At 40.4% G+C, this 16,495-nt stretch overlaps 1 protein-coding gene and 1 long non-coding RNA gene across 2 annotated transcripts in view; one reads left to right on the top strand and one right to left on the bottom strand.

Annotated features, from left to right (window-relative positions):
• The window catches only part of LOC120516894, a 47,205-nt gene extending 35,758 nt beyond the window's left edge, over positions 1-11,447 (bottom strand). The window contains exons 1-2 of the long non-coding RNA XR_005630937.1: positions 11,257-11,447; positions 2,253-2,339 (exon numbers count right to left, since the gene is read on the bottom strand). This is a non-coding gene — a long non-coding RNA (uncharacterized LOC120516894). The remainder of the gene's footprint in view (positions 1-2,252; positions 2,340-11,256) is intronic.
• A 3,425-nt stretch (positions 11,448-14,872) lies between these two features.
• Positions 14,873-16,279, top strand: LOC120516413. The gene is made up of 2 exons (XM_039738059.1): positions 14,873-14,994; positions 15,188-16,279. Exon 2 carries the CDS (start codon positions 15,419-15,421, stop codon positions 16,277-16,279), a length of 861 nt encoding a protein of 286 aa, XP_039593993.1. The 5' UTR covers positions 14,873-14,994; positions 15,188-15,418.
• The last annotated feature ends 216 nt before the right edge of the window (positions 16,280-16,495 follow it).

Here is a 16,495-nt window from a genome sequence, read left to right as displayed (position 1 = left end):
CCTTAAAGTGTGGAATTCTCTGCCAAATAATCTTAAGTCAATGAAGGCACTTGAGATTGCTTTCCTTACTTTGTTTGGAACATCTTATGCTTGCGCAGCTGTTTTCAGCTTTGAATTAAATCAAATCTGACACCAGAAACAGACTAACAGATGACCTGAGTGCTGCATGTGTTGCTCTCAAACTTACAAAGTATAAGCCAAGGTTAGACAAATTATTAGCATGCATACAACAGCAAAAAGCACATTAATTGTTCAAAAGCATACCGAATGCAAACTTTTACCTTTCAACAAAAAGTTGTTTATATCATTGAAAGCTCCGCTATTATGTTTTTCTTTTAAAACAAAAGATGTTAATGTATGAGTTGCTTTTCTAAACTAAAAGCTCAGTAGATAGACAGACAGAGCATCAGTATTGGCAGTCCAGTCCAATTTACCATCCAGCTCCACTCCCAGGTATTTATAGGTCTGTACCCTCTGCACACACTCACCTCTGATGATCACGGGGTCCATGAGGGGCCTGGGCCTCCTAAAATCCACCAGCAGCTCCTTGGTTATGCTGGTGTTCAGTTTTAGGTGGTATTCAGGTTAAATTGCCATGTTGGCACTTTGCGATAAATAAGTGGGTTTTGGATTGCAGTTTGGGCACTTGGTTTCTAAATGGTTCGCCATCACTGTCCTAGACGTTTCTGTTGCATTTTGTGGTGGCGATCGATTGACTTCTACACCGGCGTTCGTTTGTCTCTGTCTAACGCCAGCCTGCAGCCCAAATTGTAGTTTGTGTGTTAACCTGTGGAGGCAGTGTCGGGAACTGGATATGAAAGCCCTTGTCGTTTTATTTGAGGTGCCTCCTTTCAATATGGACCATTTTGCTATGTTAGATATTAATCTTCTTGTTTTAAAAATACTCGTAATACGGCGACGTAGGGAGAGAAAAAATCGCCACCGCTACTGGGCTCATCCTTTGACTGCACAACGTCGGGTTAAAGGAAGTTTTTTTGTGCTTTATGAAGAAATGCGAAAATTTCCGCGCAAGTTTTTTAATTACTGTCGGATGTCGGTTTCCACTTTTGATTGTCTGCTGCAGCTGGTGCAATGCCACATTGCCGCCGATCAACCAATATGCGACTTGGTGTTAGCCCCGAAGAGAGACTACTTGTCACTTTGAGGTAAGGAAACAGTAGTCGAGAGGGCGCTTACACCGGTGTTATGCACTGAAATGCGCCCCCGCCATGGATTGCCCCCCCCCTACATAATCGTTATCAAATATTATATTAGAACATAAATTAATAGGTTCATGGTTTACAAATTACATGAGACAATAAAATAAAGTAAGCAAAATGAAAATATATATGTTGTATATGAAAACATAAAAATATCCGGTCCTCCGAAGCGTAAAATAAACGCGCAGAAAAGCGAACTAGAAGCGGTTTCCTTGCGTTCGTTGGGTTTTGAACGCCAAGAAAAGCTGCATGCAGCGTTTTTTGATGCGTATAAGCGCTGCCGGACAAGCGCCGTCACCAAAGCCCGTGTGAACACTCTCATTGACTCCTACGTGTAGAAAACACTCGGCGCTTGATCCGCGCTCACCGGACGATACTAACGCAAAAAAACGCTTGATTTTAACGCCCGTGTGAAGAAGGCATAAGAGTTTTTTTTTTTTGCTTTTCCTATTCTTTGTTCTACTGAAATAAAGCTTACCATTCATACACTGCACTCCACTCGAAATCTTTTAAGTTTTCTGAGAAGACAGCCCGCACATGCATCAACGGCTGCAGACGTTTTTGGACCACTCTTCCAGATAGCTGGGTGACAAGCTTCCCATGGCAGGCTTTGGAACTTTTTTCTGGATAGATTCCCAGAAGACAATTATGTGCCAAAGTCACAAAAATATGAAATCAAATAAATACAAATAACTGTTGTCTCTAATTGTTAAATTACAGACAAAATGTTTTTACTTTAAAAGGTTTTCGTTATGATTTCCCAAGCAATTGCATTTCATGTAACTCAACATGCCATTATGAACAAGTCTTTTGATAAGAATCAGAATAACACAGAATATGCTGAACCCAACAAAGAGCAAAAAAAGGAAGAAGACTGAATAGTTTTGGCACCCCTTAAAAGAGCAAAAACATTGCCATGAAAATCATATTCATTTTGTACCTTTGTAGAAATTCAAGGGTTAATGAGACTTCTTCTTGGTATTTAAAGTTAAAATTGTAGAAACTTAAAAAGACATCTGCAGTTGCACTCACATTGATGTGGTGGAACTTCGCCCCTCAAACACATCACTTGGCTCTCAAGGCTCAGCATCCACTGTTGTGCAGTCATGAGTGTGTCACCTGAAACAGATAATACACATGCTGTATATTTTTCTATTTTACATCAGGCTTAATAATTACAGAACATTCTACCATACCAATATTGAATGACTGAAAAATTGTAAAACATTCTTCAAGTTTTCCTCAAAGAGAGTTTAATCTTTTTCAGTTTCAGACAATATTAGGATTCTTCCCATTACAGAAAGTCAGTCTTTATGTGAGTAGTGTAAGTGTGAGATATTGCAGTAGATTTGTCCTCAGTGCTTCTTCTTGTCTGCTGTTGAGGGACCACCAAGGACATTCAATTAATGCGTTTGGCTCTTACATACACATTCACAGTAAACCAGTCGGGCCTCATATGCGCAGATTCCACATCTGCGTATTCAACAAACCACAGATCAAAAAAAAAAAAAAGAGGCCAGAAATTCCGAAAAGCAAAAGGGCTTGGACACACGCCCAGACTGCCTGTAGGTGACCAGTACACTGATACTAAAGTTTCAACCTGAGAAACTGTTATTATTGACCGAGACACACACGGACACAACAGCAGGTGCTGCCAAGCATGTCTCTAAATAAAAGCCGTTCAAGCCCCAACTGCAAAGTGCTGTGAGGTTCTTCACATCACATTTTGTTTCAGTGAAAAAATCATCAACACAACCACTGGAAAGCTAAGAGGGAGTGTACAGTGCCACCTCACAATGAGAAAATACCAGTCTTAGGTATTTTGCAAAGTAATAATAATAACAATAATTTATTTTTTTATATAGTCCAAAATTACAAATGCCACAATGGCCTTTAACAGGCCCTGCTTTTTGACAGCACCCGTGCCTTGACTCCCTATGAAGACAAGAACAACTCCCAAAACACCCTTGTAGGGAAAAAATGGAGGAAATACAACACTGCAAGTGATCTGGCAACGCTGCGCTGTTGTCCTTGATAGAGCACGTGTATCAGTACCCTCCCATAGCTCAGGAGTTTCAACTCCTTCCGTTAACTACGTGATTTTTGTGACTGCTATTAGCGAAGTTATGTTTTTGGTTGTGCGTCACGCAAAATGGAACAGCGGAATTTGGAGCAACGTTGTGTCATTAAACGGCAAGTGTGACGTTTGAAAAGTTAAAACAGGCCTATGGGGAACATTCTTTATCCCGAGCTTAAGTTTTTCGCTGGCACAAATCATTTTTGGAAGGCAGAAAACACGTTGAAGATGAACACCGTTCAGGGAGGACTTCAACTTCGAAAACCAATGAAAACATCGAACGTGTGAACAATCTTGTGAGATCAGACCGTCGTTTAACATTAAGAATGTTGAGTGAACAATTAAATTTGAACAGATTTACCGTTCATCAAATTTTGACTGAACATTTGCACATGCGAAAAACTGCCCTCTTCATAACAGAATTTTTGACCTCAAAAGGCATTCCTGTGGTTCCCCAGCCCCCTTATTCACCTGACCTCAGTCCGTGTGACTTTTTCCTTTTTCCTAAACTGAAAAATGTCCTCAAGGGACGTCATTTCGGGACTTTAAAAAACATCCAAAAGACTGTAACGGACATGCTGAAGACCAGACCGGTTGAAGACTTCCAGCGCTGCTACCAACAGTGGGAACAACGTCTCCATCGGTGTGTAGCTGCCCAAGGGAACTACTTTGAAGGGGATAACATTGATGTTTGAAAAAAATAAAAACTTTGGTAAATAAAAAAATCAATCTCATTACTTTTCTGCCACACTCGTACAATACAATACAAAGATCTGAACACAAGTAATCCTCTTCACAGATCTAAAAGGCCTGTCTATCATTGCCACTTCAAAAATACAATACAATACAATATTACAATAGTAATAGTACAAGTACAAAGCAAAATGCAAGAGCAGATTATATCATATGCCTGTATGAGGATTGTTCAGAGTCCTGAAGACCTCGGCCAACATGCTACCTCCCCCTTGCTGGCCATTCCTTAGCTGAGTCAGCACCGGGCAGGCCCATGATTCTAGTGCTCCTCTATCAGAGGTTTTTTTTCCTTAGGCTGACAAAGAACCTGGCAGTAGGGTTAGTGGCACCAATTGCCACATTTGAGTACCGAAAAAAGAAACAGAATAGGTGAGGGTTAGCAACAAATTATAAATATCATATTACTTATATTTTAGTGCTAATGACTAACAACAGAGGTGCACAGTTAATCAGCAGCTCTAGTCAGGGTATGCTAAACTGAAGTAGTGAGTCTTTAGCAGGGACTTGAAAACTGAAACTGAAGGGCATCTCTTATAGTAGCAAGCAGACTATTACACAGTTTAGGGGCCCTATAACTAAAAGCTCAACCTCTCACTGTTACTTTTTTAATCATTTGAATCAAAAGCAGACAGGTATCTTAAGATCTATATGTGTGCTCCAGTTTGTAAGTGCTGGTGGGCTCAAATAAGTAAGCCAGACCTTGGCCATTTAAGGCTTTCCATGTTAAAAGTAGGATTTTTGAAATCTACCCTACACTTAACCGAGAGCCAGTGTAAGGATTTAAGAGCTGGAGTAATGTGTTTGTATTTTCTTGTTCTTGTAATAATTATTGCTGCAGCATTTTGAATTAACTAAAAGCTGTAGTACTAGGGTGTTGTACCATGTTAGCCATTATGGAGGTGGTAAGAAGTTGAGCAAAATTACACCTTTTATTTGCTAAACAGAAAGATTACAATACGGTGGCACAGCGGTAGTGCTGCTGCCTCGCAGTTAAGAGACCCGGTTTCGCTTCCCGGGTCCTCCCTGCCCTGCGTGGAGTTTGCATGTTCTCCCTGTGTCTGCATGGGTTTCCTCCGGATACTCCGGTTTCCTCCCACAGTCCAAAGACATGCAGGTTAGGTGGATTGGCGATTCTAAATTGTCCCTAGTGGGTGTGGGTGTCCTGCGGTGGGTTGGTGCCCTGCCCGAGATTGGTTCCTGCCTTGCGCCCTGTGTTGGCTGGGATTGGCTCCAGCAGACCCCGTGACCCTGTGTTCAGATTCAATGGGTTGGAAAATGGTTGGATGGATGAAAGATTAAAATATGAAAGCTTTTGAAACAACTCAGGCCCTTCTTCAGGCAAGATGTAATCAGGCAATAATTGCATCTTGCCTGAAAGCTGTATAAAGAACAATTTTAACATCCAGTGAACACCGCATTGCAGTAGTCAATACTACTAGAAATAAATTCATGAATTAATTTCTCAGTATCCTGAATATTTAGAAAACACCTTAATTTTCCAAAATTTTCAAGATGGAAGAAACATGGCTTGGACAGTTAATGTGAGCTTTATATGACATTTTGGAGTCAAAGATAATGCCTAGGGGTGGCGCAGTGGGTAGCACTGCTGCCTCGCAGTTAGGAGACCTGGGTTCACTTCCCAGGTCCTCCCTACGTGGGTTGTTTGCATGTTCTCCCTGTGTCTGCGTGGGTTTCCTCCCACAATCCAAAGACATGCAGGTTAGGTTCATTGGTGATTCTAAATTGTGCTTGGTGTGTGTGTGTCCTGCAGTGGGCTGGTGCCCTGCCCGGAGTTTGTTTCCTGTGTTGGCTGGGATTGGCTCCAGCAGACCCCTGTGACCCTGTAGTTAGGATATAGCAGGTTGGATAATGGATGGATGGAAGATAATGCCTAGATTGTGGGCTGATTCAGTAAAACTAATAGTGATTCCAACCAAGTTAAATAATGACAAAATATTATTGCAATCAGCATCATTTCCTTCAATAATAAACATCTCTGTTTTATCTGTGTTTAAAGACAAGTAGTTCATATCCATCCACTCTTTTTATTCACTAACACATCTAATTAAAGACAACATCAGAGAAAAGTTATTTGGTCTAAAAGAAAGGTATAACTGGGTGTCATCTGCATATGATTGAAAATAAACATTATGTTTTCTAATGACAGATCCCAATGGAGGCATGAAAAGTGAAAGCAGTAAAAATCCCAGTACCGAGCGTTTCGGAGCACCATATTGAACTTCTGTGTATAATGATGGATTACTGTCAATGCATTTCTGTATATACTGGAATCGATTTGATAAATAAGAACTAAACCAGGCAAGGACATTAACTGTAAGTCAAATTTTCATTTTCCAGCCTGTGCAGTAAAATAGAATGGTCAGTTGTGCCAAATGCTGCGCTTAAGTCTAACAACATAATTACAGAGAGATTTTCTACATCGGAGGATATCAGAATGTCATTTACAACACGCTTTAGTGCCATTTCTGTAGTATGACTGGTGCGGAACCCAGACTGGAATTTCTCAAATAAATTGTGATGCATAAGTGTGAGACTAAAGCTGACTGTCAACTACTTTTCAAGTATATTAGAGAGATTGGGTAAATTTGATCAGGGTCTCTAATAATTAAGTATATGTGGGTCAAGGTCTGACTTTTTAAGTAATGGTTTGATAACTGACACTCTGAGTGCATCTGGTACTGTACCATATTGATAATGCTAGGAAATGGTACTAGTTTTGTTAGCACTGGATCTGGAGAACAAGTAATAGGTTTCATTTTAAAAATTTAAGTTAAGGCTTTCTATTCTGTCACAGAATTAAAATTTCTAAAGTGTTGAAGTGTTGCAAGGCTAGACAGGGTCTGCCAAACTAGTATGAGGTTTGCACTGTGATGCTGAGATCTGGGATCTTATATTTAAAATTTTCGCATTAAACACGTTTATAAAGTCTGTACTGCTAATGTCTGTTGATATTTTGAACTTTAGCTCAGAATTCACATTTGTTAAATTAGCCACTGTTCTAAACAGTACACAAGGATTATTATTATTGTTATGTATTATTTTAGAATAGTAGTCTGTGTGAGCTTTAAAGAGAGCATTTTTATATTTTTTTAACACTCTCCGTCCATGCAATTTGAGTGACCTGCAGCTTTGTTGTTCTTCATCTACGCTCCAGTTTTTGACACTCTAATTTAAGAGCTCGAGTGCTCTCATTAAACCAGGGTGAGTTTCTGTCTGCTTTGATCACATATGTTTAAAGGGGGAGCCATTGCATCCAGAGCATCTCTCAGGGTCACATTATAATTTGATGTTAGCTGATCTAAATTGTTTTCAACAATTACGCTTGACTTACTCAAAGTATCTTGAAGCAGAATTACAATCTAGATGTGACACTGTCTTTGTTTTAATCTGTGGATGTGTTTGTAATGGCAGAACCAAATCAAACATAATTAAGAAGTGATCAGAAATAACTTCATTTAATGGAGTAATATTTACATTTTGAATTTCAATATGAGTTATAATTAAATCTAATGTGGTTATAATTATGAGTTAGACCTTTGACAATCTGACAAAATCCTACTGAATGCAACAAATAAACAAAACTTTTACTCACTACACAAAGCTAAATCAGATAAATGATTGCCAAATTCAGGGGGCAGCAGATCCTGTTTATTCTGTACAGCATCACAGATGAGTCCATGTTCTGTTAGTTATTTTCAGGAATATACACAAAGTTTAACAAGAAGATAGATGTATTATTATGGGATTTCATTATAATGTATTGCTTTTTATTAACTTGGGGTTCCGTTTAGTATGTAATATCCATTGGTTATAGAGGATCGAGGGCATGTTAATTTCATTTCTACATATTTCACAATTCTGAAAACAAATCGCCAAATATTATCCCAATATGAGCAATTTGTACAATTCAAAAACAGTTCAGTTTATTTCTGAGAAGGTGCTGAGCCGTCACTTATGGCCATGAACTGTGCGTATTGACCGAAGCACTAAGATCTCAGATACGAGCAGCGGAAATGAGTTTCAGGGTGTCTGGGCTCAGCCTTCGAGATGGGGTGAGGAGCGCAGTCAAGATGTTTCTGATTAGATGCCCTCTGGACGCCAGCCTGGGGAGAACGGCGCCCATATGCTGGCCGCTTCCGAGAGCTGATTCTACAATAAAATAAAATAAAAATAAAAAGAGGAATAACCTTGGAGGTCAATCATAACCCCGAAAGCCGATAGTAGATGTCACATAGTATATGTGTACCACATTTCAGGTCAATAGTTCAAACTGTTTGTGAGCTACAGGTGATTTAAAATCCTGGACAGACAAACAGACAGCCATGGTAGCATATTATATAAGAATCAATCAATCAATCAACATTTATTTATATAGCACATATTCATACAAAAAAATGTAGCTCAAAGTGCTTTACAAAATGAATAGAAAAATAGAAGACACAATAAAAAATAAACATAGGTCAACATTAATTAACATAGAATAAGAGTAAGGTCTGATGGCCAGGGTGGACAGAAAAAACAAAAAAAACTCCAAAGGCTGGAGAAAAAAATAAAATCTGTAGGGGTTCCAGACCACGAGACCGCCCAGTCCCCTCTGGGCAATCTACCTAACATAAATCAAACAGTCCTCTTTGTATTTAGGGTTTTCATGGAAGGACCTGATGATGATGGTCACGTAGACTTCTGGCTTTCAGTCCATCAATGTTGGTGCATCATGATGCTTTGAGTAGGTGGTGGTGGCGCAGGCCGCCACTATAATATGGAAGCAAAGTATAAAATGAATGTTGGCAAACTATAACCATATAATAAATAAATGTGAGATGTGTAGTTTCAGGCAACATACAAATGTCTCTGGTCAAGTCATTTTTTCTGGTCAGCTCTTGTCAGGATGGACAAAAAGGCAAGGAAGGGGGAGAAATGCTAAAGTACAATACCTGATAAACAGTGGAAGTCTGTGGGATTTGAGGCCTTCTGATAAAGTCTACGCAATAAAGAGTACAAAAGGGGAGAGCAGAGTCACAGAGGACAAAGACAAAACAGTCCTTCTCCACAGAAATCCTTTTTAAATAAAGTACAATACAGAGATTCTATGTAAATGATCCAGAACCTTCCATTCATAACAAAGAACATCTTTAAATACAGCATATGGGGCAGCACTGGGGGTGAAACTAAAAAGGGGCATCATGTTTGGAAAACAGTCCTCTAGGCGGGCAATCAGGACAAGGGGAAAGAAACTCTAAATAAAGACACAGGCAGACAAGGTAGGAAAATATTACAGGTGTTAAGTAAAGGCAATACTTAATTTAAATCAAGATTTATTTTTAAATTAAAAAGGGAGCTAATACAAATTTGGAGGCCCCAGAATTGGAGATGTCAAACCATTTTCAGTAACTTGTAGAAATGGAGAGTGACTCTGAAAACTCTGAGGTGGTAGGCTGCTATGTGGTGGGCTTAGTCTGTAGAGGTATTGAAATGCAGGTTTCTTCTGAGAGCAGACACTGTAGTACTGTGTATTGTCTTCTGGGTCCACAGGCGGAGATATGCCCCAAAAGTGTGGATAGGCTCTTAGCCAGAGTGGGGATAGATCTAGATGTCATTGTCCATGTTGGAAGAAATGACATGAATGAAGGTAGGTTATCTGTTCTGCATTCAAATGTAGAATTGACAAGGTGGACTTCTCTGAAGGTCTTCCTGTGCTGCCCAGCCATCCAGGTAAAACCTTGGAGTAGGATAGACAGGTCTAGGTTAATGGGACATTGGGACTCTTTCTGGAAAAGACCGCACTAGTCCCGCTGTCATGGCTTACATTTGTACAGAAGGGGTATCAAGGATAAGAGTAGGTTAGTCAAGGATTAGGGGCCAGGGAAAGCCACCACACTGACAAATAAATGTGAGAACAGCGATGCAGCTGTTTTCAACATTTACAAAGACGCCACCACTTCCCTGTCTTCATGTCAAATATGACCGTCATTTCACCAAATAACTCCAGGTTTCCTTTTTTGCCTGTAAATACTGAGAAGTAAACATATGTCCCCGAATAGCTGTACCTCTTATATTAAACAGGGTACACGGTACCTACTCCTTCCCTAGATGCTGCATTATTTAACTCTATACACTAATTTCTTCTGGGCCTAGAAATGAGCCCTTCTAACAACACTGTATGGCCTCAATATAAGCATCTGCAAAAGGAACTCAAGGCAAGTGCTCGCAATCAACAACAACAACATTTATTTATATAGCACATTTTCATACAAAAAAATGTAGCTCAAAGTGCTTTATAAAATGAAGAATAGAAAAATAGAAGACACAATAAAAAATAAAAATAAGTCAACATTAATTAACATAGAATTAGTAAGGTCCGATGGCCAGGGTGGACAGAAAAAAACAAAAAAAAACAAAAAAATCCAGAGGCTGGAGAAAAAAAATAAAATCTGTAAGGATTCCAGACCAAGAGACCGCCCAGTCCCCTCTGGGCACTAGGCTGCCCACATGGCATTGCTAGAGCCAAGAAATCTCTGCAGTCTGCCACTTCACAGGCAATTATCTGTGAGGTTGATGAATTGGAACCCTGACACCTTTATTTGGTGTTGAAGTGAAAAAGATAGCATTGCTACATCAACGCAAAATATGGGCTCATTTCAGTTGGAATGATAATGTCTTTCATGTCTTCTAAAGTTTATAGAAGTAGCAAATGAGGAATGGCCAGAATTGTAAATTAACTGTGCTTCTGATGGGGTTTTAATTGAAGTGTCCTCATTATTACCTCGCATCTTCGTTTGGTCACGTAAAAGCATTGCTTGGCCTATTAAAAAGACTTGACACCAGAATATTAAGAAATTATCAAACTGTAATGAAGTATGAACTTTGTGTATGCTATTTAATATTAATGATTTAATTATTATTATTTAATATTTTTATATTAAGGGCACTGTTCCGTGAGAATCAAATGTAACAGTACAGTACTGCACGCGCAGTGCTCAAAAAATACTTTTAAAGAGGGAGAAATTATTGCAAAAAGAAAACTTTATGGTAAAAATTGCAATTGAATTACCTGCCATACATAACTAACACGCAGCACTCAGGTATTGCTTATTATTCAAACATTGCAAACAAAAACACATATCGTGGTGTGATGCTGCTTAAATTTAGAAGAAAAAAAATAGTTAAAACGGCAACTGTACTTACGTAATAGCTCCTATCTGTTGTAATGAGTGTTCTGTGCCTCTAGCGGTCTATACTGGACCTCATCCCGGCGTGCTACGGAGTGCCAACAGAATGAAGGACCTCAGTAACCTGTTAATGCAAGGTGAGGGATTAGCCCGTAGAGCTGAGACACTGGTCTGTGAGCGCGCTACTGTCCCGTGACACTGTCTCGTATGTGCGTGACACTAGCTCGGAAAACGTAACATTACGGTACACTGATGCGCTAATCTCGTCTATGACTTTGGCTTCAGTTGTTCCCCTTCTAAGTGTTAGTTCAGCACGGGGGCGTTTCTATTTCAAAGTTTAATTGGATGTTGGTGCAGAAAAGGGCGTTTCTGTACGCCCATCAGCGAAGCCAATTGGGGATTCGAGTAACAGGCGGTTCTTTCCGTCTGGTTCTAAATTCTATTGGATATTGAACTAATTGCCGTTTCTGCTCCGCCTCTTTTGGCTGTCAGTAAAACGCTGACTGCGCCACCTCCCACATGCTCTTAAGCGAGGGAATAAAAAGGCAAAAAAGAGCGAAATGCTAGGATTTGAACAAATGCTTGAATCGGGCTCCTGTTGATGTTCGTTTTACAAAACCATATTATAATAAGTAAGTAAATAAGGAAGAGCTGATTTTGTTAATTAATCATAATTAATCATATTGAAGAGAACAAGAAATTTGACAAACTGAGAGAGCACTCGGTCCATCAAGCGTGTTTGTTTAGCTAATAACTTGTTTTCCAGTATTTACCTTTATTTAGTGTTTTATGTGGATACAATTTTGTATCTAATATTGTATATTCATTGATACTTTTTCTAAATTCCTGTAAACACTCTTTGAATATGGGAAAAGTGCTATATAATTAAAATGTACTATTATAATTATTCTATTTTTGTAGTTTTTATTTACCTCACTTTACAAATGCATTACGCTCAGTTTTCTTATTATGACTGACTATTAAAAGTGACTTTTGGTTTCTGTTTTCCTGGTCATATTTTCTTCTGATGATGGTAGGAGGGGGATTTGAACCCACTGCCTGTTATCTTTTGGCTGGTGGCTCTGAAGGTGTTTATCCTAAAGAGCTACGTTTTGAGCCCTTTTCGTTTTGGAGTTTCAGCACTTTTAACAACTCATCTCTCAGTCCACACATCAAATAAAAGAGAGAGTCTTTCTGTTCATGATTCTTCTGGGTCCTCCTTGGCTCGGGACTCCCTTTCGGTCGTCGGTCACTCTCTGTTCTGGGACCGACTCGGTCTTGCCTGTCGGTGGTTGGTCTCGGGGTCGTATGCTTCTCCATTGTCCGCAGAAATCTTTTCGCTATGCCACCATGGGGGCCCCCTTTAGAAGAAGGGTATAGAAATCATTTACGTTGACCGTTAATTCTTCGGTGGCCACAGCAAATAAAGAGGCTGTTTTCTATTTTAGTCGCTGCTATGATTTGGAGGCAGACTTGACCCCGCACATTTCTACCTTGAATGAGTGGTCCAACCGGTTGAGCTACCATGTCTGACTGGCTAATACGCCGATCAGACGCATTTAATGTTAGCGACAGGTCTGCGGCCCCCTTAAATAAAAGGCTTGGCCCCTTATCCCTGCTGGAGAGGACATCTCTCAAACCCTGAGCCTTTTCTTTTTACCAGGAAAACTGAGTCGGCACGTCTAGCTCGGTGAGCTAATCCTTCGGTTGTACGATACAAGAAATCTTCTATATTATTGACAGAATGGAGGGCGCTACAAATAAACACACACCTTGCAGTTTTGGCATCTGATCCCTCCGTTGACGCTTCGAGTTATGCAGTTGCTGCTCCTCAGTTGGTCGTCTCGATCGCGGGGCCAACTCTGTCTTTGCTGATGGAGTCACCTGTTCGTTTCGCTCTGCCGCCACGGGATCATCTTTAGAAGACTGATATAGAAATCATTTATACGTTAACTAGTCGGTGGCCGCAGCAAATAAAGAGGCAGATTTTTATTGTAGATGCTGCTATGATTTGGGGGCAGACTTGAACCCGCATTCTTCCACCTTGCATGAGTAGTCTAACCGGTGAACCCTACCGAGTCTGACTAGCTAGAACGCTGACCAGACGGATTTAATGTTAGCAACAGGTCTGTGGACCGTTTAAATAAATGACTTAGCCCCTTATGACGGTGAGAGAGGACAGAGCTCGAACCCTGCACCTCCGCATTTTAGCGGGAGAGCTGAATGGGCTCGTTTATCTCGGTGAGCTAAGCCTCACTCTGGAAGAGATCAAAAATGTATTTTATCATTGTCAGAATGGAGGGCGCTGCAAATAAATGGACAATTTACATGTTATGTGAGGTGAATCCTTTGGGGGTAGAGTCTGGGCTTGAGCTCAGGACCGTCTTCGGTCTTTTTGAACCGCATGGCTGGTTCGGGTCGCTCTGTTTTCACGATGTCGCACTGCCTTTAGCGGCGTACACTATAAACTATTTTTATTGCCAACCCCTTATAATAAAGGGACTCATTTTCTATACTAATACCCCTTTACTCGGGTTGGAATTCATCAGTGATCTACTCGGTTGAGCTACGGCAACCAACTCACCACGTTGACGGTCACTCGTGCTTTATACAACAGACAGGTCAGCGGACCCCTTAAATAAAGGGGTCCTTTACTACATACACCTGGACTGGCCGGTATTGTAGCGGGTGGGTTGAATTACCCCATTTATCGGGGGAGGTAATTCTCTGCTGCGAAGTCTTTAATATAATTGGAAGGTGGAGTGCACTGCATGTAAACACACAATTAAGAAATAATTAGATCTAAATCCTACATGATGGGTATGGGGGCTTGAACCCAGGGCTTTCTTTACTGGACGAGCACTGAACCTCCTGAGCTACTCGCCCACCCTTTGGTAACCTCAATGTCTCCCAACTGATGTGCGGCACCGGACGACTCAAAGGGCGCTCAGCAGGCGACGCGGGGATGAAATCCGCTCGTTACTATCTGTTAATGTAAACCGCATAGCAACAACAGACCGAGGTAAACATTTTTCAAATCCTAGCATTTTGCTTTTTAAAGGGGTCTGTAAAAGTCGCCTTGGCTAAAGTGGACAGTCAAATAATAACTAATAATACGCCTGTTGTGGTGTTGCGCTTACAGAATCCCACTTTGATATTCCATCCATCCCTGTTGTTGTATGAGCGCAAATCCCTCCACTAAAACGGTGGGACCTCCAACGAGAGAATTCAACGGCCTGTGCTGCAACTAAGGAGCCAATTGTGTCTCGCCTTGTGTGAAGAGTTCAGTAAATATTAATAATTTAACTCGCGACTTTAATGATGAAGTCAATAAGAATGAGCTGACTGAAGAACAGTAACGTGACGCTTCTGTTTTTAATCCATTGTTCATCTTTGTGTTTCTTATATTTATGTTTATTTAGTGTTTTATGTAGATGTTGTTTTGTATCCCATTTTATTCCTGCTGTTTATTTTGTAAAGCTCTCTGAGCATGGGAAAGGCACTATATAAATAAAATGTATTATTATTATTATTATATTATTATTATTATTACTGTTAGAGAGATATTAATTATAAAGAGACACGGATCACATTAAAAGGTGCACCTCCCGGCAGGCACGAGAGTGTCTATTATGGGATGTTAAAAAAGCGAAGAAGGTGCACGAGTGCCGCAATAGTCAATTCCGCATTTGTTTGATATAAGTAAGAATCAGCAGTGTACCGAGTTAAGATAAGTGTGCGTTGATGACCAGAGGTGAGTTCGTTTGCATTTAACTTGTATTTTATGTTTTTTATATGTTAAGACGTAAAGTCGTTTACATGTACTGATTACGTTATTGATTTGGATTCTATACTGCCGGTAAGCTAGTGCTTAATTTCAGTAATACTGCCATCTAGTGGACTTTGGGTACTTTATCAATAAGTTTTATGTATTCTTTTTATTGTAGACCACACATACAAATCCACCTATACCTATTCGAGTACAGGTGTATATCTCCAAATAAATGAGTTCAATTTCAATCTAAGCTGCTGTGTGGAATTCTCTGCATCATTTACCAGTGTCCTGATCGACACTCCGGAGTGAACACAATAAGTCCTGAACATACTAAAGATATAGTGGTCCTTTGTTACAAAATTTGGTCCTTCGAGCCGGATAGTGTGTTTACAACGGAAGAAAGATGTCAGAGTATCAGTCCTACAGTAACCGTCCTCGACGCTTGACCCGTCCACCAGCCTATCTTAAAGAATTTGAAGTTCAGTATCCTGGTCAAGTTCCATTACCATCTGTGGCCCATACAGCACGCCCATCACCTGATAAGGAAAGGTATCAAGAGTATACCAATAAATACTACATCCCAATGAAGTCAACAAATCACTTTGCAGCCTCATCTCCTACCAGTCAGTACAGTTCCTATGGAGGAGAGAATAGATTGCACACTACAGTGGATCGGTGGGATGTACAAGATGTGAAAACACCTTTACTTCAAACAGAAGATGCTGATTTCTTACCACTGAGATACAACTTAGTTATTCACGACCTTGAACTTGAGAATCAACAGTTAAGACAGACTACACAGTCCATGAGAGAGGAGATCAGGCGCTTATGGGAGATGCAAGTAGGCATTCAAGAGCAGTTAAAAATAAATCAACAACTGCCCTCAACCCACAGGCAACTGACCCAAGATCAAGTTCCCCCCGTGCCTGCACCCAGAACTCGTATTAGATCAGCAGAGAAGATTGCCTTTAACTTTGATCGAAATACTCCACCACTACCCGCTCCGCGGCATAGACAAGTGGCAGATAAACAAGAAAAAACCTCTCTTGATGACAGTGAACCTAGTACGGGCCGAAACTTCATTCATCATAGACCATCAGGAGAGCAGCAAGCTCTTATGGTTCCAGAACCCCCAGGCATTCAATACGTATGTGAAGAATCTTCTCCTATGTATGGATCTGTAAACCATTGCTTCCACAACCAAGTTATTTGTTGCATACTCCTATTAGACAATATCAAGATATTCGGAAGTCGGAGCCACTAGAACTGACTCAAACCTATTCAATACCTCACGAACAGCACTGTTCTTATCCTCCCATGTTGCATTCTGCTCAAACAGGACAGCAGCACAGGGTTATTAAGCAAGAAATGACGTATAGAGGTCCAAAACCAACAATTCCACATTTCAGTCATAGGGATCCCAGTGAGTTTGCCCGTCTCAGATTAGCTCTGGTGAACCTACTGCCAGAAGATGCCACCG

The sequence above is a fragment of the Polypterus senegalus genome, chromosome 16 (assembly GCF_016835505.1).
Source record: "Polypterus senegalus isolate Bchr_013 chromosome 16, ASM1683550v1, whole genome shotgun sequence".
NCBI classification, from domain to species: Eukaryota; Metazoa; Chordata; class Cladistia; order Polypteriformes; family Polypteridae; genus Polypterus; species Polypterus senegalus.
This window is presented reverse-complemented; position numbering and strand designations above follow the sequence as displayed.

What these genes read in the sequence shown, in the direction of transcription:
- LOC120516413 (XM_039738059.1), top strand. Translation starts at nt 15,419, where the DNA reads ATGTCAGAGTATCAGTCCTACAGTAACCGTCCTCGACGCTTGACCCGT.